Raw genomic sequence first — 16871 nt, forward strand, 5'->3', positions numbered from 1 at the left:
TATCTGGCCTCGGACGGAACGTCAGACTTTTTTTTATCGAAACGGATAAAAAAACACAACAACAAACCATGGGGACCCGGCCACAATCATGCCAGCGGCATCAGCATTAATTTTAATGATAGTAAAAACAAACACTCAACTACTACTACTGTTTCAGGCACCTTTCCTGCCCGTTCCTCCCGGTAGCCGGTGGGCTGATGCAATTAAATCAATTGCTTAGCGCGCTCGATAAAGGTGGTAAAACGGTTTTTAATATCATTTCCCGGCTGTGGTTTCCACTCGCTGGCCGCCTGGTCCACTCGGCCCTACTGCAAATGCAAATACAATATTGCTCACGCAGCACACAAAAATGGACGACAAACTCGGTGCGTGGGAAGGGGCAACGGGCAGAGTGTTGCCCGCTGAAAACGCAACGTAATGCAACCCGGGGCCCGGATTCGTGGTCTATAGAATTATGAAGCCAAATGACATTTTTATGACACCGTGGCCCTACCTCCGATATGTGTGTGTGTGCGCGCGCCCACGGTCACACAATTACAGCCCTGGCGGGAACACCAGGTGCCCGCCAGGGGTGGTTGCTTCGACCGTCACTTAACCTATGTCCGGCGCGAGGCGACTGATAAACGGTCACCACGAAAACCGCGGATTACATAAATTGATAAACTGATTCATTAGCCGCGCCCTGGTTAATGCGTCAAAATTGTGCCACTCGCTTGCTGTGCACCTGCGGGTGTGGTTAATGAGGAGCGTGGGGAATGGGGTGCAGGTTTACGGCGGATTTGGGCTTTTGGGATCCAGTTTTCGGTGATGGTATCCCTCTCGACGCTCGACGCGATCGTGCCCGTGACCGCGACTGCGGGCGTTAAGCGAGTTTGAAGCATCGTACGGAAAGCTTTCACTAGGCTACTTGCACGATGCTTGACCAGAAGGACACACTTCAATTAATGTGTATATGTCCTCCAACATCGATGAGACGGGAGAGGTGCAGCTGCAGCTCCAAGCCAGAGCACCGCGCGTTGAATTCATCAAATAAAAGTTATTAATTTAATTTATGCAAAAGCTCACGATAAAGCGAGATACGCGTTCATTAATTAAGCTTCATTTCATTCGTAATGACAACGCACGCACCCATTCCTCCATGATGGTTGGTGCTGCTGAATGTTTCCCACGTTCCCAATACAGAGGCACACAGGATGTACTACATTTTAAAGCAATTCCAAACCAACCTTACGTTTAATGTTAACCGCCACAATCGGTGACAGTCGCTGCATTCCCCTGAAGTCACGCTGGCAAATTCGCATGAAAAATGCGACGCTGACCAGAACTCTGGACGGGAACCCAACCGCTTCTCAAGATCAAAAGCCACAGTGCTTGGTGATGGCTCGGCCGCCACCTCCGGAACGGCGAAAGGCCGACCAGAAATCCTCCTGACGAACGCGAAATTTGGATTCCATCCGAACTTTCAGCATCGCAGCATTTCGCCGTTCCGGGGGGCCTTCGCCTCCTTTGGAACTTCCTTTCCAGGCTCACGCGAAACGCTTATTATGCTTAATATCTTACACCGAGCGGAAACGGACCAGCCCACAAAACGGTTTCCACGGTTCGTAAGTTGCAGCTCACTTCCGGTTACGGTCGGTTGCGCCTCACAATGCGGTTAGTAAACCAGGGGGGGGGGGATGGAGGTGCGCCTTTTATTAAAATTGATGCACTGCGTTACAAGGGAAGAGCGTCACCATAATGGAACTAAGATTTGACTGGGCGAGCAAGGCGCAGCGCGGTTCGAGATTGACGCTTGAAAGAAAAGGAACGGAGGACTGAACCACAAAGAATGACGACAATAGTTTTCTCCGCAAGGAAATGCGATTTCAAAACCGGTAACATCAAAGCACCAGAAAGCACGGAGATTTATGTGACAGTTTAACGGTTTTGGGTCTACCAGTTTTTTTTTCGTTTTCTGGAGCCCACAAACGGAATTCGAAGCGGATGTCCTGTAATGCATTATGAAATTCTTTTTCTTTTCCGCTTTTTTGACATTTTTCTCATTGCAAAGATAAAAACATTATTACCTAATAATATTAATTTGCGAAATGGAAATGGGAAACAAAAACTATCAGAAGTCGCTCACAGATTTGGATAAATTCAAATGAAATGACAAAACTTTGGAATTAAAGCTTGAAATAAACCAGAAATCAAAAATCCCTTCCAAAAGCCTCCAAAAGTCTTTAATCTCTCCGCTTCTGTTGAACTGCAGCTCTGCTCTGCTTCTGTTGATGCCGATTGTAGTACTGCAGCACCTTTACATTGCCAGCCGTAGTGGGTTAACCCTTGAAAGGGGAACCCCTTGACTCGCCTGTGCCCTTATGTTTACTCCCCCCCTGTTTACCTCCTACGACATCAAGCGAGAATCAAGGGAATTTCCACGTATTTGTCCACGCATTCGTCGCCCCTTTCCGCAACGAGCTAACAATGCCAACAGGCCAATGCAACGACCAATGGTGGTGGTGGTGGTGGTGGTGCTGCTGCTGCTGGTGATTCCCTCCTTCCCCCCGTTTGCAGCATGCAAATGACAAAGTTTTCGGATTCAAGTAAACACATTTTACTGTGTTTTTGACATTTATAAATGGCTTTTCGGTGAAATGTCTCCACGGAGAGGAGGTCCCCCCTATCGCACGCCAGACGATTTGCAACGAATTGTTTTGCTCGCGTTTTTGTGGCGGAAGGCGCTGGCAGTTAGAAGACATCCACCGTTTACTTCCGCGATTTCTGCGATTCTCTCTCGTTGAATATGAGTTCGTTGCAGCCGAACGCCGGTTCAAGAGGAAGAGAATTCATTTCGGAAAATCGGCTCCAAATGGAATGCACACCCCAAGATGCAGTGATCAGCACCAGCGCTGTTGTTGTTGTTGTTGTTGCACAAAGCAACCTCCTCCGAAATGTGTCTACACCAGTGGGCTCTTGGATTGCATAAACCAACCCGAAAACCCGGCAGTTCGACGACGGCCCGGAGACGGCATAACTCAGCGGGCAACAAAACAAACTTTTCCCACGATTCCTTTTCCGATGGCCATATGTCATCGATTGGGAACTTTTCGTGCAGCTAATGCAATCCCGCCTCCGTGTGTGTGTGTGTGTCCACCCACGGTAAAGGAAAGCGTGTGGCCGGTGGCCAAAACAACACGCGGCCAAAAAGCACCTACTACCCTGCCCTGGACTCCTGGTCGGATTTTTTGGTCGCCGTCCGCCGTCCACCGTCCACCGGAGGTAGCAGCAGATACCGGTGGTTTCCGGATTTTTACTTCGCTCTTCGCTCTCTGGCATCGTATCAAAGTCACCGCGTTGTTTCCTGTGTGGTGTGTGTGTGTTCGGGCTTCGAGTCGAGTTCCCGCCTTTCATCGCGCAAATCGCGAGTGAAAAGTTGTACCACTGCCAAGTGCCCGCACACACACACACACACACAATGGAATACCGGTGCAACGGCAGCAGCATCCCGAGCATCCCGATCTCAAGCTCGCTCGCTTACGCTCGTTCGCTCGAATTTCCCAAAGAATTCCGAAAAAATATTTATGTTTACAGCGGAAAACTTTACCATTTCCGGCGGAAACTGTCGCGCGCGATGCGGCGCGGCGAAAGGGTTCGGGCGTGGCGTCGTACATTATTGCGGCAGGCATGACATCGAGAGCGCCGCCGACGGTCGGACGTGAAATAGTTTTGCCTTCAAAGGAAGCGAACCCGGGGCCGTGTTTTATTTTAGTTGTTGTCGTTGTTGTTCATTTGCCATTTGTTCAATCATGCGCATCCGCTTTTTGTTATTGCAAAATGATTCATTTAAACTCTTTTCTATTGTTAGTGAAATCAACGCGCTCCATCCGCACTTCCTTATCTGCTTATCTGCTATCATTGCAACCAGAATCATCCACGCCTCTGCAATGCTCAAAATGGTTCAAAGTAAGTAGTAGCAGCAGCAAAGTAAAGCAATCAAACTTTCCTAACTAACGCGATAAGAAAAGAAGCCACCGATAAAATACCATCGCCGACTGTCATTCTCTATCTTAGTTTAGCGCGGTCCCTGGACCCTGGTGCCTGGTGCAAGGCGAAGATGGTCCACCACAAATCATAGAAACAGCATGTAGCACGCCTTTACACTTCGGTTTACGGACCACGGAACCGCGCTGCTAATGCTATTAACCGTATAAGGCTCACGATCAAGATCAGAAGTGGGTGGCTGGTGGGTTCCCCCCCGGGACAAACAGTTCCACATCGCCAGACCGACCCCCAATGGGCCCCGGGTGGTCTACATCATACCCCGTGCATCAGTTCCTGTTTTGCTGTTCCCGGGGTTCTGAGCATGAAAAGTTGCTAGTTTAAAGTAATTTGTTGCTCCGTTGTTAGTGCTTTTGAATTATGGCCTTGTTTGGTGTTCTTGTTGCTGTTGCTGTTGCTTTTGTTGTAGTTCCTGGTGCACCCTCGGGCACCGCAGCCCCCTCACCCCTTTTCCTACACACACACACACAGAGTTCATCGCTTTTTAACGTAGTTTGCTTCAGATTGTTGTTTTCATTTTTATATGGAGAGAGATACATCTCGCACATTCCCGGAACTAACTTTCGACTTCCCCGAGGCTCACGATGTCCTCAAACAGATTTTTTATCTCACACTCTCTCCTCCTTAGTTTATGCAATGGTTTGCGGGCTCGGGAGGGCCGGGATCCACTGCTACAGAACCCATTTCTTAACCACCATTGTTCAGGAAGAATGGTTTTGATAAAGGTTTATGGCTTTTATTGCTTTTATTTATGCCATGGTTATAGATCAATAGTCCACCACACGGGCTAGTGCTGCTAGTGCTCGATTGCGCTAAACACACGTGTACGTGCGTGTACATGTATTTGGCGCTACGGGCCCTTCCCCGGATTTTTTATTGTATCTGTTAGCGAGAGCGCATTTTTCATTTTTTTCCGCTTCCCTTTTTTTGCAGGACACAGGATTCCCAATTTCGGCCACTACCGAACACGGTGCCATTTGTTTTTCGTTGTTCCATCGACCACCAGCGAATGGGCAGCAGCTCCAACACCAGACCAGACCACTCTCATTTCCATCATCGAATCTTCTGCTTCCTGGGGTTCGATCTCCGCGGCCTCCCGGAGGTCGCGCGCACTTCCGTGATGATATATGTGACCGCGTGAGGCTGACATAAGCTGGCGCCTGGTAATGGTGGTTGTTGTCGTCGTTTGGGCAGCCAAGAGCCCAGACCGTTACCAGACCACCCTTCTAGGGGCAGCTTTTCTTAGCCGTACATCACGAACCACAATTGAGCTTCCATCGTGGATCCCGCAAGTCAGCAATGACCCCTTAGTCTGTGTCCGTACACAAGCAATCGTTGTAAGCAAAAACGTTGAAGGACTTTCCGTAATGTTGTAACAAGTATTTATCGTTTCTTTAGCTGGTGCATTTTAAACTTTCATTTGCAAGTCGCAAGAAGATGGAAAGCTCAACCTAACCGCAACCAACCGGTTCCACCGGTGCCTTAATTTCTTAAACTGGAAAAGCAATAAAATTCAAATTACTCTCTTCCCCAAGCACACCAACACACCAGCACTATTCACCACTCGACCGTTCTCAACATCCGCAATGCATAATTTTCTGCACGTCCAAAAACTTTGATCCCCTTGCACATCTGCTAACCGTCTACCATCTCGAGACGTGCGACGTGGTGTGAAAAATTGATTTTGACGTTCGATTCTCGTCTGCACTGGCCCTGGCTCCGGTAGCCGCGGCTACCGGGGTTCCGGTTACACCATAAAATTCTTTATCCATCAACCTCGCGAGGTAGAAGGCCCCATTGGTGGGTGCGGAGTGAAAATAACTTTCGCATCCCTGGGCGTAATAAATCTGTCGATTTGTTTTTCCGGCCAGCAGCGGATCCATATCCGACGTACGGATGCTTTTACTGCTCGGTGCCATTTCATAAATTTCCCTCACCGCTTTCTTCGTGGGCGTGGGTTTTTGGCATAAGTTTTTGCAACCTTGGCGGAACGTGCGGACGAATTTTGTGGCAAATTTTGTGTTAGCTGATGGCTAGCCGTAGCCGAACCGCCAAACTGGCTGGCGATGCATCAATCAATCGTTCGTTGAACTGACGGCTCGTAAGCGCAAGGGCGCATTCGAGAATTATCACAAGTATTTCGGATTATCGAGGATTAGAAATATCAAGACCAATCCAATGGGATAACTCGGATAAACATGCAAGATCCAATCGAAACGTCTCGACGGATGGCGAAAAAGGTCAATGATTTGATTGAAAGTTCTTCGTTATGTCTGTCTTAAAAGGAAATTTGTTTTTTTTAATACAACTCGCATTTGCTTTTACATTTTCTTTTAAACGAAGAATCTTTCAAGGATATTGGATCAACAAATTGTTCGAAAAAGGAGGAAAACTGTTGAGGATATACTGTTGTATCTTCATCACGCGTATTGCATTGCTCAATGTAGTCAATTCGAAGTTTCCCCTATCAAATTTACAAAAAAAAATATTACTTTTTTACTTTTAACCTGATTAAATGGGTTTTTATTGTTAAAACTTATTAGAAAATGCTTTTTTCCAGAAAAAAAATATTTCACAACACCATCATGTTATCAAAAATTGAATTATTGAAAATTTACCGGGCAACCGACGTAGTTGGAGAATTTTAACAAATTAACATTAGTTTTTCTCAATGACAAAATCGAGCACGAAATCTGCTTAAGTGATTATTTCCAATTAAGATTTGAAGACCATGGGCTTTGACCATGTTGAATGTGCAACATTGTACTGTACCAATGATTCCTACGTAGAGTTCATCTAACTTTAATGAAATAGCAATAGAACCTTTATTATCAACAGATACTCATCAACAGCAAACATGCAAAGAGTAATTCTACAATCGAAGTCAATTGATCATTTATTTGATATCTCATGAATTATGTTTACAGTCGTTCTCTACGTTTCCCTATATCTAGCTCAGTAGATAGTACTCTCAATCCAATCGATATACTCAACCACTTTCGTAAACACAACCGGAGCATTCCCTGTACCGCAGTTCTGCAACCCAAAGCTCCCGACACCAATCAGATAGTATTCATTGCCGTGATAATGCAACAGCTGACCACCGGGATCGCAAGTGCCAGTTTGATGGACTACCAACGACCTCGCGCATATCTGAGCCGAGGTAATGTTGAACTCGTTGCATTTGTATACCGATAAGTACTCCTTCTGATTCAATACCGACAGGTGAGTCATCATTTTCCTATGGGTGGCCACACCTTTGGCCGTAATGCCCCACCCAACGGTGTAAGCAATGAGGGTGGTTGTATTTTGGAATGGTAAACAGATTGGTTGTATATGAGCCGTGTACTGTACATCACTCGACAACCGCACCAACGCAATATCGTTCCGTTGCCGCTCATCAAATCGTTTGTACTCGCTATGCACAACAATCTCCTCGATACCGATATCGATTGGTGCCCAGGAGGCGGCGTGGCCACTATCGCACACGTCGGAAGTAATGAAATCCCACTCGCCCAGCCGAACACCGTGCACTTTCCAGCACCTTGGAATTCCACTCACGCAGTTAGCGGCTGTCAGAATGTAACGTTGGTTGATGAGCGTACCAGCGCAATGGTATGCCAAGTGGCCGTTTGACCTTTCATACTCAATCAGCGCTGTCCAAGGAAACTCGCCAATGCGGGTTGCTTGCACACCGAACTGTGGTTCAGCTCCAGCTGCCATTCCGCAATACGGTGGGTGTGGCAGTAACGGCTCACAGCAAACCAACGGTAAGCCTCCGGAATGTCCACAGGTACTCCCATCTAAGAATGTTTCGTGATCTGCTTTCGCTGGTGCCGCTTGGCACTCCCAGAAATGGACACATCTTCCCGGTTTCCCTGCCGGCGTCACACAAGGTTTGTTCTTCTTCACTGCAACGCTGCCTTTGAGCGAAGCTACCACCAGAATGCAACGTAACGTAAGTTCAATCAGGACACTCCGTCTGCTTTTTGTAGAGCCGATCATAATGAACGAGGAATTAAAACCAAACAACAGGAGCTACAGGTCTTCTCACTCCACACACAGTACGAACCGGTTCAGACGACAGTTATCAACCATTTGCGGAAGACGTTACCGTTACAGCAGCCCCATATAAGCGATGCACTATCAGCTGGTGCGTACCCTTTCAATCCACGTAATTCATCCACGCAATGCCAGCGATTATCGCGTACTGATTAGCTGAACTCGGTGTTTATTAGCAGAATCGCCTTTGTGCATAAACATTCTCCAGCGATAGGTGCATTATTATGTTGTTTGCAGAATTCAATTTCAAAGAAACGGGTGCTGTAGTCAAAACAATATCTCTCGCATAGGTATCAACGTTCATTCATTCTCATTAAAATGAGTGCAATACAATGTAGCATGTTGGATTGTTACCATTAAACAAACTCACGAGAACATCATGCTGGGTCTGAATAAAGAAAAAGTAAATACATAGACCGCAGCAAGGGAATCAAAAGAGATATGACCTACACAAAAAATTCCCTGCATTTGGCTTGGTTCTGTTCAGTCAATGTAGATAGTGTGCTCGTTTGCTATCGATATATATTTTCCCGAGAAATAAAAATCCTCTTCACACAAACGAACCTGTTCTGGCAAAGTATCATATTTGTTTCCGGTTCAGTCACATGTCACCTTTTCATTCCACCATTCCATTAAAAGCGACAGATAAGTAAACAAGCAACAGTATCAGTAAAAATCAAATCCTGCATCGAAAGTCATTCGAAATCCAAGAACTGGTACAACCAATCATAGATAATAAATATTGCAACAAAGAACAGAACGACACAGCAGCTGATTCGAGTGAAGATGCATCTATGGTTAGCAATATGCAGTAACGCCATCGTTCCATGCCAACGCGATGTTCACTCAGAATGTTCGTTAACTGGCAAACGCGTTTCCAGGGTTTGGAAATTACTTTCCTCCATAGCATGCGGAACATTGTCCACCATCGAGAAGCTGGATGGAAGGATTCCTTCTTCGTCGTGAATAATTTTAGTTTTGCTCCAAGAAATGCACAACTATTGGCGCTCTGGTAATGAACATGTCAGGGAAATGTGATATGTTGCTTTTGAAACTGTGGTTCTCGGAATCGCCTTAATAACCAAACACATCTAAAATACTATCAGTGATGCTTATCCACTATTTCGGTATAGTACATCAACTCCCAGCATTGGAGTTGCAATCGAATGCAACTCAATCAAATCCGTAGTGGTTCAATTCCCGGCAAATGGAAACAGGCAAAAGGCCGCATATTAAAAATAGGCCTTCAAGAAAATCCCTTCTCCGCAGCTGAATTGAACAGATGAACCGAAACATCCGAATGATATGCTCCGAGTAATAGAAAAGCCCCATTGGACGGGTGGGGGGGGGGGGGGGGATAAAAACCAACTTTTCCCGTACAAAAACCCCTCGGTGCACAATTCCATTTCATCAATCTAGGCGAACCATTTGGGAAATGAGTTCACCCCGTGCGCGTAATCCTCCTTCGTCAAAGGCCACTACTCGTCAGGCCGTCAACCGGCCTCGGCCTTGGTGATAGGATTGCTATGAGAGCGACCTGGAGCGCCGACTAAATGCATCAACGGGGGGCTCGCCCGAGACCGAGCGAGTTGCAGTCGGTCGTATCTGTATATGGACGAGGGAACAAAAACTGGAAAGGCCTCTGGAATGGCGCCTCCCTCGGCCAAAATGGATGTGCACATTTGTAAAAATTGAATTCACAAAACCGATAAAAGTGGAAATGTAATAAAGATGTATCAACATCCGGCCCCGGGTACCCGGTTCCGCTAAACGAATCTGCATTTCCCCGTTTACCACCGGCAAACGGGGAAACTACTTATACTGAACTGAGTGCATAAGTGACGGGGCCGTGATATGGCCCCTCGCATGGACAGAGCAGCAGCGGTTGCAGCGTACAGTTTGATGTCCTAGGAACACATATGGTACGACACGACACGGCCTTAGCTTAGACCCCTTTTTTTTGGACCGTGCACTTTCTTATTCTTTTCGAAAGAGCGAGCTTCCATCTACCGCGAAGAGGTAGATAGACAGATGGATGGAATGGACCGAAAATTGGACTTAGACGACTGTGTCCGTCGGCGTGTGTACTTGTGTTCGCTTTGAAGTTTGCCTGCATTCCATCCCTGGACCAGCATCCATCCATCCATCTGTCCATCAAACGGCGAAAGGACCGACCGAAAAGTGCAATGCGAAAAAGTGGGGCCTCGTCAAGAGTTAGTAGGGTTAATAAACTAGACGTGATCAAGGACTGCAGTAGTAGTACCACGTGTGGAGTTTTCGGATTCTTTTCGGTATTTTTTTCGTTTCGTTGCGAACTGTGCACTAGAACTGGAGGATCATCACGTACATCACGTTTGTGGAGGATTGTAAGTCATGTCTTTGACTGCACCAGACCAGCGCTCGCTGCTGATGCTGTTGCTGCGGCAGAACCCTTTCACGGTGATCTAATTATGATCGTTACGATACTCTTATGCAAATTGGTACTTTTGCTCGGCGTTCCCCTTTTCACAATACTAGACGAGGTTGTCTTGGAGAAACCCTGCGCTTGCTGGGTTCGCGTTAGACGTATTCGTATTCGCGGTGCCCGCCAGCTTGCAGCTTCAACCAAGGCATTCCAAGTATAACCAGATAATGACCAGAGTCGATTTGCCTCGAGCAGAAACCGTGAAGTGAAACAGTTCCGACACTCAGACTACGAAATCAATGTGTAAAACTTGAAATAAACAAACCGCTGGAAAAACCCATTCCAGGGCAGCTGTGCTCGGGGGTCACCTTCGGCGCGAGCAATCCTTTTTCGATTATGACCATTTTACCCACGAGAAATTTCGAACCCCCAGCAAGCGCTTTTCCTCCTTGGGGCTCGCGAAACGCAGGCGCTACCCAATTACCATCCTCTGTCCGATCGGAGACCAGAACCACGCTTTCATAATCACGTTAGCGGTCACCCGATGGTCTGGTAGTATCGTAAAGCATGCCGCTGTGGAACAAACAGCATAAGTTGTGCTGGTCCCGTTGCTGGTGCTGGTTTCCTGGAATCCCGCTTGGAATTGGAACTCCCTCTATTATAATAATCATTAGCCCTCGCGCGGTGGCGGGCATCATCTTAAGCAGCAAGAGCAAAACAGGAAACAGATACCACCACGGCAGCAGTTGCACCAGCAGCAGTTCCATTCAAAACACACACAGTAACCGACAAACACGCTCTCAAGACACAACACACAGTTACCGAAGGAAGTCCCATCTGCGAATCTGGACACTCAGGTCCTTACTTCTCCATCGTGCATCCTAGCATTACAACACGAAGAGAGCGAATACACCCCACAAAAGCCATCGTTATCCTTCCCCACCCGCCCTTTGGATAGCGGATTGTCAATTAGGGGATGCAGTGAATGCATTTTATAGACTGCACTAGACGAGGGATGGAGGACTCCATTTCGGGACAGAGATTTGATGCTGATAGCGGAATCGCTTTGGAAGAAAAGCGATTTTGTCTGTCTGTGTGTCGGTGTGTGTGTGTGTGTGTGTGTGTGTGTGTGTGTGTGTGTGTGTGTGTGTGTGTGTGCGTCTTTGGGGATCTGCACATAAATAGCATAAGAAAGCTGCATTTCCAGCTGCTACCCCCAATTGGTGGCCATTACAGTGCACACCAACCTCGAACACCCTTGAGATCCGGTAAAAGCGAACGTTTCCGGCGGGTTCCCGTTGCATTCGCAGTGCTTTGTTCCAGGGTTTTAATGCTAGGAACCGGTAAGGGGTGAAATTTGGCCCATAAGTGGTTATGGCGGCATCGAAACGAATTAAAAGAAGTTTAGTTCGATCGGTTTGCCAGTTACCAGCGCTTGCTACGATACGATACGATACCTGGATCGGACCATCGGGTATCTTGGATCAATTATGATTCTCCCCCGGCGATCCTAAAGACACCTCCTGAATGGACTCAATGGCTACTGTGTTCATCCCGAGTTAAAGGATTGCTCCGATCCCCTCCCCTGATTCCCGAAGTGCTGCTATCCACACGAAGGATTTGTAAGATTATGAGACCCACAGAAGGGCCGCTTCCATCCTTTCGCAGGCACCACGGTCAATTCCCCTAAAAAAAGGGCAGACTCTCTTCCGGCCAACCTTCTTCTGTTTCTGTGCCCATCGGATCGGATTGAAGGCCCTTCATTGGCCCCCATTGGGGGGAATGCGAAATAAAAATACAAAATCAAAGTCGACTTCGACCCTTCGGTGGCGAAGGATTTGTTGCTTGTTCCCCTTCCCCCGGCTTTCTCTTCCTTGACGGGGCACAAAAGGTTGAATCCGTCGTCGTCGTCGTCGTAGACTATGATCCCCGCGGCTTATGGTGGCCATGGGATAGCCGGCGGCCGATTGTCTAAAATCACGGACAAAATTTGGATAACAGCTTAAAGCAGTAGAGAGAGAGACACGACCAGTAGCGGGAGTCCCTCTCTAAGACAGGGACTTCTGCTGCTGAGGGCGCTCTAAAAACTCACACACACACAAGGAGCGAGGAGAGGATTCAGAAAATTGTTTACCGTCCCCGTGGATGGATCAACCTGGGAAACGATTTTCCAAGCGTCCCATTTCACACACACACACACACACACGCACGAGAGAGACAGAAAGAGAAAGAAAGGGAGAAGGAAGGTTTTAAAAAAGGTTCAAACCCTCATCCCCTGGCCACGCTCCCCAGTGTCGATTTGAGGCAGGTTGAGTAGATCTCGGGAAGGGGGGGCTGATGATGTCGACTTCAGAGATCCGAAATGCCGCCTTGCCATCGCCATTTTATCGGTGAACTAGATAACGAAAGGATTTAGAGCTGGACCTGCTGGAACCCCAAAGGCTGTGGGAGACGCCCGCTCGGTGGCCAGATAACGGAACGGAACTGGGAATGGTGAAATTGTTTTCCGATTGAGAGATCCCTTCTCAATTTACTGGCTGTCGCAACGGGGGATGTGGACTCCCCCGAAGTCGGTCCACAGCGGACAGCGCCCTTACCTTGCGCCTTACGGTGTGCCAGCAATCTAATCATCTCCCGCCCCGGGGGTGGGGTGGCTGAAGGAAAACGAACAGTAGATCAACGGATCGTCGGCGACAATCCAGCCAACAGCCCAACAGGCCCGGAGCAGCGTAATCAGCTGTAAATAATAGAAGGAAAACTATTCACAACTTCTGCTCCCTTCACACACACACACAGAGAAGGGCCCGCGGACTTGGCAAACTTTGACGAAACCGGCACGTGCACAACCAACTGACCAACTGACCAAACCAAAGCAGGCCAGGACAAGCCAGCAACAGCAGCAACCGTTGGGAATTGGAAGCTTTTCTTTTTCTCGCCCTTCTCTCTCTCTCTTCGCTTATTTTCCCTCGTTGATCGGTTCGATAAATTATTCCTTCCCAAAATCCAGCCAGCTACTCCCCCACCAACAAGTAAGCGGGACCATTGGGGCACGGCCGGAAGTGGAGGACAAAACCGCAGAACAAATAGGATCAATCGCACCGAGAGGGATAGAAACCCCTTTGCCGGGGCCCAAATGCCGGGGATTATTTGTGTATCGTTTGTAGATTTGCTGATGTACTACTACTGCTCTCCACTACTACTACTACTACTACTACACACACACACTTACAGGGATCCCGGGGTTTGCCTATTGGTTTTGGCAAATCATCGTAATCATCTGCGATGAGGCCAATGGGGGCGGCGTTGACATTCCCTGGTGAAGCATAGCGTCCCCCCGGGTTCTGTTGAGTCGATCCGTACCGACGAACGACGAAGAAGTCAAGTGAATACGAAACAAACACCCACAGTATTCGTACACGGGGCAGCTTATCCAATATTGGATTAAACTCAATTGTCGATAAGAGAAATCCCCTTTGTATTGTGTGGCGGTTCGCCTTTTTTGTTGCTCTTTGCGCTTCGCCAATCGAATGGTGTAATGCTTTGCATAAGCCATTTGACGGAGTAATAAAGCGTTTTCTGGAGAGTTTTTGCAATTGAGAACTCTGAAACAACTCGATGCAGCTGTTAGGTGATTTATACACTTCTATGTTGGCACTTTTTTACCGTTATTTATAGTGAGTATGTATGCTTTTAGTTAAAATGTATTTAAGAGATTTCTTAAAACGGTTTTTAGCTGCTTAACTCTGCGTACGCTGTCAAGCATGATAAGCGAGGGATTATTAATTATTTGTTTATTGAATAAAGGCCAACTGATAAGTTGTTGATCTGATTAAAAGATAAGTCACGTAATCGAAAGGGATATCTGAAAAATTTGTTAGTTTTTTAAATTTTCGTTTTTTTCCAAACCACCTTCCAATCATTCTCAACAAATGAGGACACGTTAATTTACTTTAGTACTTTAAATTGTATTTTCTTGTTATCAAAGTTTTATAAAATCCTCCCTCTTAATCCATATTATTGATATCCTTCCTGTCACTCATCAATTCAATAAAATTTAAAATTTATTCGATTTCATTTATTCGAATATTCGATTCCTATTAATTCAAGAATCATTATCTTCTTTCTTTAGGTTTTTTTTTTCAAAAACCTGCATAAAAAGACCTTAGAAAATTGGGTTTCATAATCTCGGAGTACATTGAAGGATATGTAGGACTGACAGAACGAAAATCCAATTTCATCTGTAAAGAAGATAGATAATACTCTTACTATGAATAGAATAGGCATCTTTTTTGCTTTTACTTTGCAATCTGCTCTTCACTGTTTTAGCGCCTCACTCTAAAACTATTCGTTTACTCACATTGATTTTTTTTTTCATTGTACTTCATCATCACTCGCACGAATTCATTATAAACACTCAATCAGCACTAAACGATTCCTTTCAGCATGTTTTTAAGGTTTACCTATTTTTTTTGAAATAAACCTCAACAAAGCCTATTTGTTAATTTGACCCCTTGGTCACTTATGGCACAGGAGCGATCCTCCTCACCATTCTCTCTGTCCTGATCAGCCTTCCGATAAATCTTACCAACCAGAAGGTATCCTCGGGCCCTTCCTTCCAGCGATAACCTTTCGAGATTCACGGCACGGGCACAAACCCCCCCTCGATCGTAAACGTGTTCCCACCTATCAGCATTAGCATAAAAACGGACAACCATTTCAGGTTCCCCTTTTTAGTGCTTTGAGTTTTGTGGTCCGGTTGCACGTTTTGGCATGCTGGCGTACGATACCGGGCTGCCGTGTGATTGCCTGCCTACGAGACCCTTCGGAATGCTACCCCCGGTCCTGGTTCCATTCCCCAAAACCTCAACCACCCCTCCGATGCGGTTTGATTAACAATAATTTTGATTTAAACATCATTGGCCCAGATAAATTGCGTGCCATAAAAGTAAAACACCGCTCCCGTGGGGGTCGTGATTGCCGTTGCCCACGATGATTTTTATTTCTCGCTAGTGGTGCATTGGTGGTCGTGATGGTTTGGTTTGGTTATCTTCTTTTTCTTTTTTTTCTGGGTTTTTTTTCGGTTCGCGAATTCCTACGGTTCCATTTTGATTTTTGTTTTTATTTTGCGTGACTTTAACTTCGAAATCATTCTGCTTGGACTGTTGGAATTGGCCTTAGCCACCGTGCCTCAACTCTTCGCAATTCGGGATGAAATAGACAGCCTGACAAGGCATACCAGACTTTTTATGTTGTTCAACAGTTGCAAACTGCACAAATCTTATCGCCGAAAAGCTTATGTTGAGGTTTTGGTTAGCAAACGGTACAGAGCAGAACACTCCAATCATCACCCATCATCAGTTTGATTAATAATTTACAAATAGATTATCCATTCCCGGTCTCAATCCCGTAACTCGAATGTAAATCATTTTAATTACCCTTACAGCAGCATAGATGCTGGAACTGGAAGAACCCAAGACCATCCTATCCCCCTTTATTACACACACAGACACATCATGCAACAGCGAACAGTTGGACACACCGCGGTGAGCACTATAATCCTGTGCTGGTCTCAGTGTGCCCTGACCAGACCTTCAACAAGTACCGAGAGCATTCCGATTCCGGTTCCTGTAGAGGGAAAACACACCACAGGACAAACCATAAGACGGCATCAACAGCAAGACGAAAGCTCTCGTTGTTGATTCTTTGGAAATCGCAAGAACCCCCGCCGGCCAGGGCCTCAAGCTTCTACTCATTACCGGCCACAATGTGTGGCCAGTGTGTGCATAGATTCACACACAAACACACTCCTGGTGGGTCAAGCTGGCACTGCTCGGTTGGTGGTCACAGCACTGTCGGAGTGCTGACGCTACAATCCATCATGAGCCATGGGAATGAATTACACCCGGCCTCAGGCCTCGAACACTCACACACAGACACTCATACACTTTAAATGGATAAAAACATAAATTTCTCTGCTGAAATATTTATGTTGTTTACTAATGCCCAATGCCCAATGCTCTCACTGCCCGAGACTCCTGTCCTGCAAATCGTTTTCGGTCTTGTTGCCAAACGAACAGGAACGCGATCCGAGGGCTGTGTGTGCGAGTGTGTGTCTTGCTGCTCGGCATGCATTCCCCGGGCCAGTGTGGAAGCAAGGGATCCCCGGTGGATGGTGCTGGAAAGGCGAGGAAGGATCCACCGGGATCTCAAACACATTTCCATACAAAGAAGCCCCTCAACGGAAGATCCTCTGGACCGCAACATTTCCCCCGAGGCACACCGTGGCCAGTGATGATACCGATGTGCCCAACGGACGGCCGAGTATGAAGGGAATGCGAAGACAGAGCGCAGACTGAGAGAGCAG

General features: G+C 46.8%; 1 protein-coding gene across 1 annotated transcript; it reads right to left on the reverse strand.

The window, feature by feature from the left end:
- Positions 1-6924: 6924 nt before the first annotated feature.
- On the reverse strand, positions 6925-8033 carry LOC125960151 (CLIP domain-containing serine protease 14D-like). Its single transcript, XM_049693365.1, has one exon. It carries the CDS (start codon positions 7762-7764, stop codon positions 6997-6999), a length of 768 nt encoding a protein of 255 aa, XP_049549322.1. The 5' UTR covers positions 7765-8033; the 3' UTR covers positions 6925-6996.
- Between the last annotated feature and the right edge of the window lie 8838 nt (positions 8034-16871).

Source organism: Anopheles darlingi, chromosome 2 (assembly GCF_943734745.1).
Source record: "Anopheles darlingi chromosome 2, idAnoDarlMG_H_01, whole genome shotgun sequence".
Classification (NCBI taxonomy): Eukaryota; Metazoa; Arthropoda; class Insecta; order Diptera; family Culicidae; genus Anopheles; species Anopheles darlingi.

Bases quoted from the DNA above. Each gene is read 5' to 3' on its own strand.
- LOC125960151 (XM_049693365.1), bottom strand. From the start codon at position 7,764: ATGGCAGCTGGAGCTGAACCACAGTTCGGTGTGCAAGCAACCCGCATT.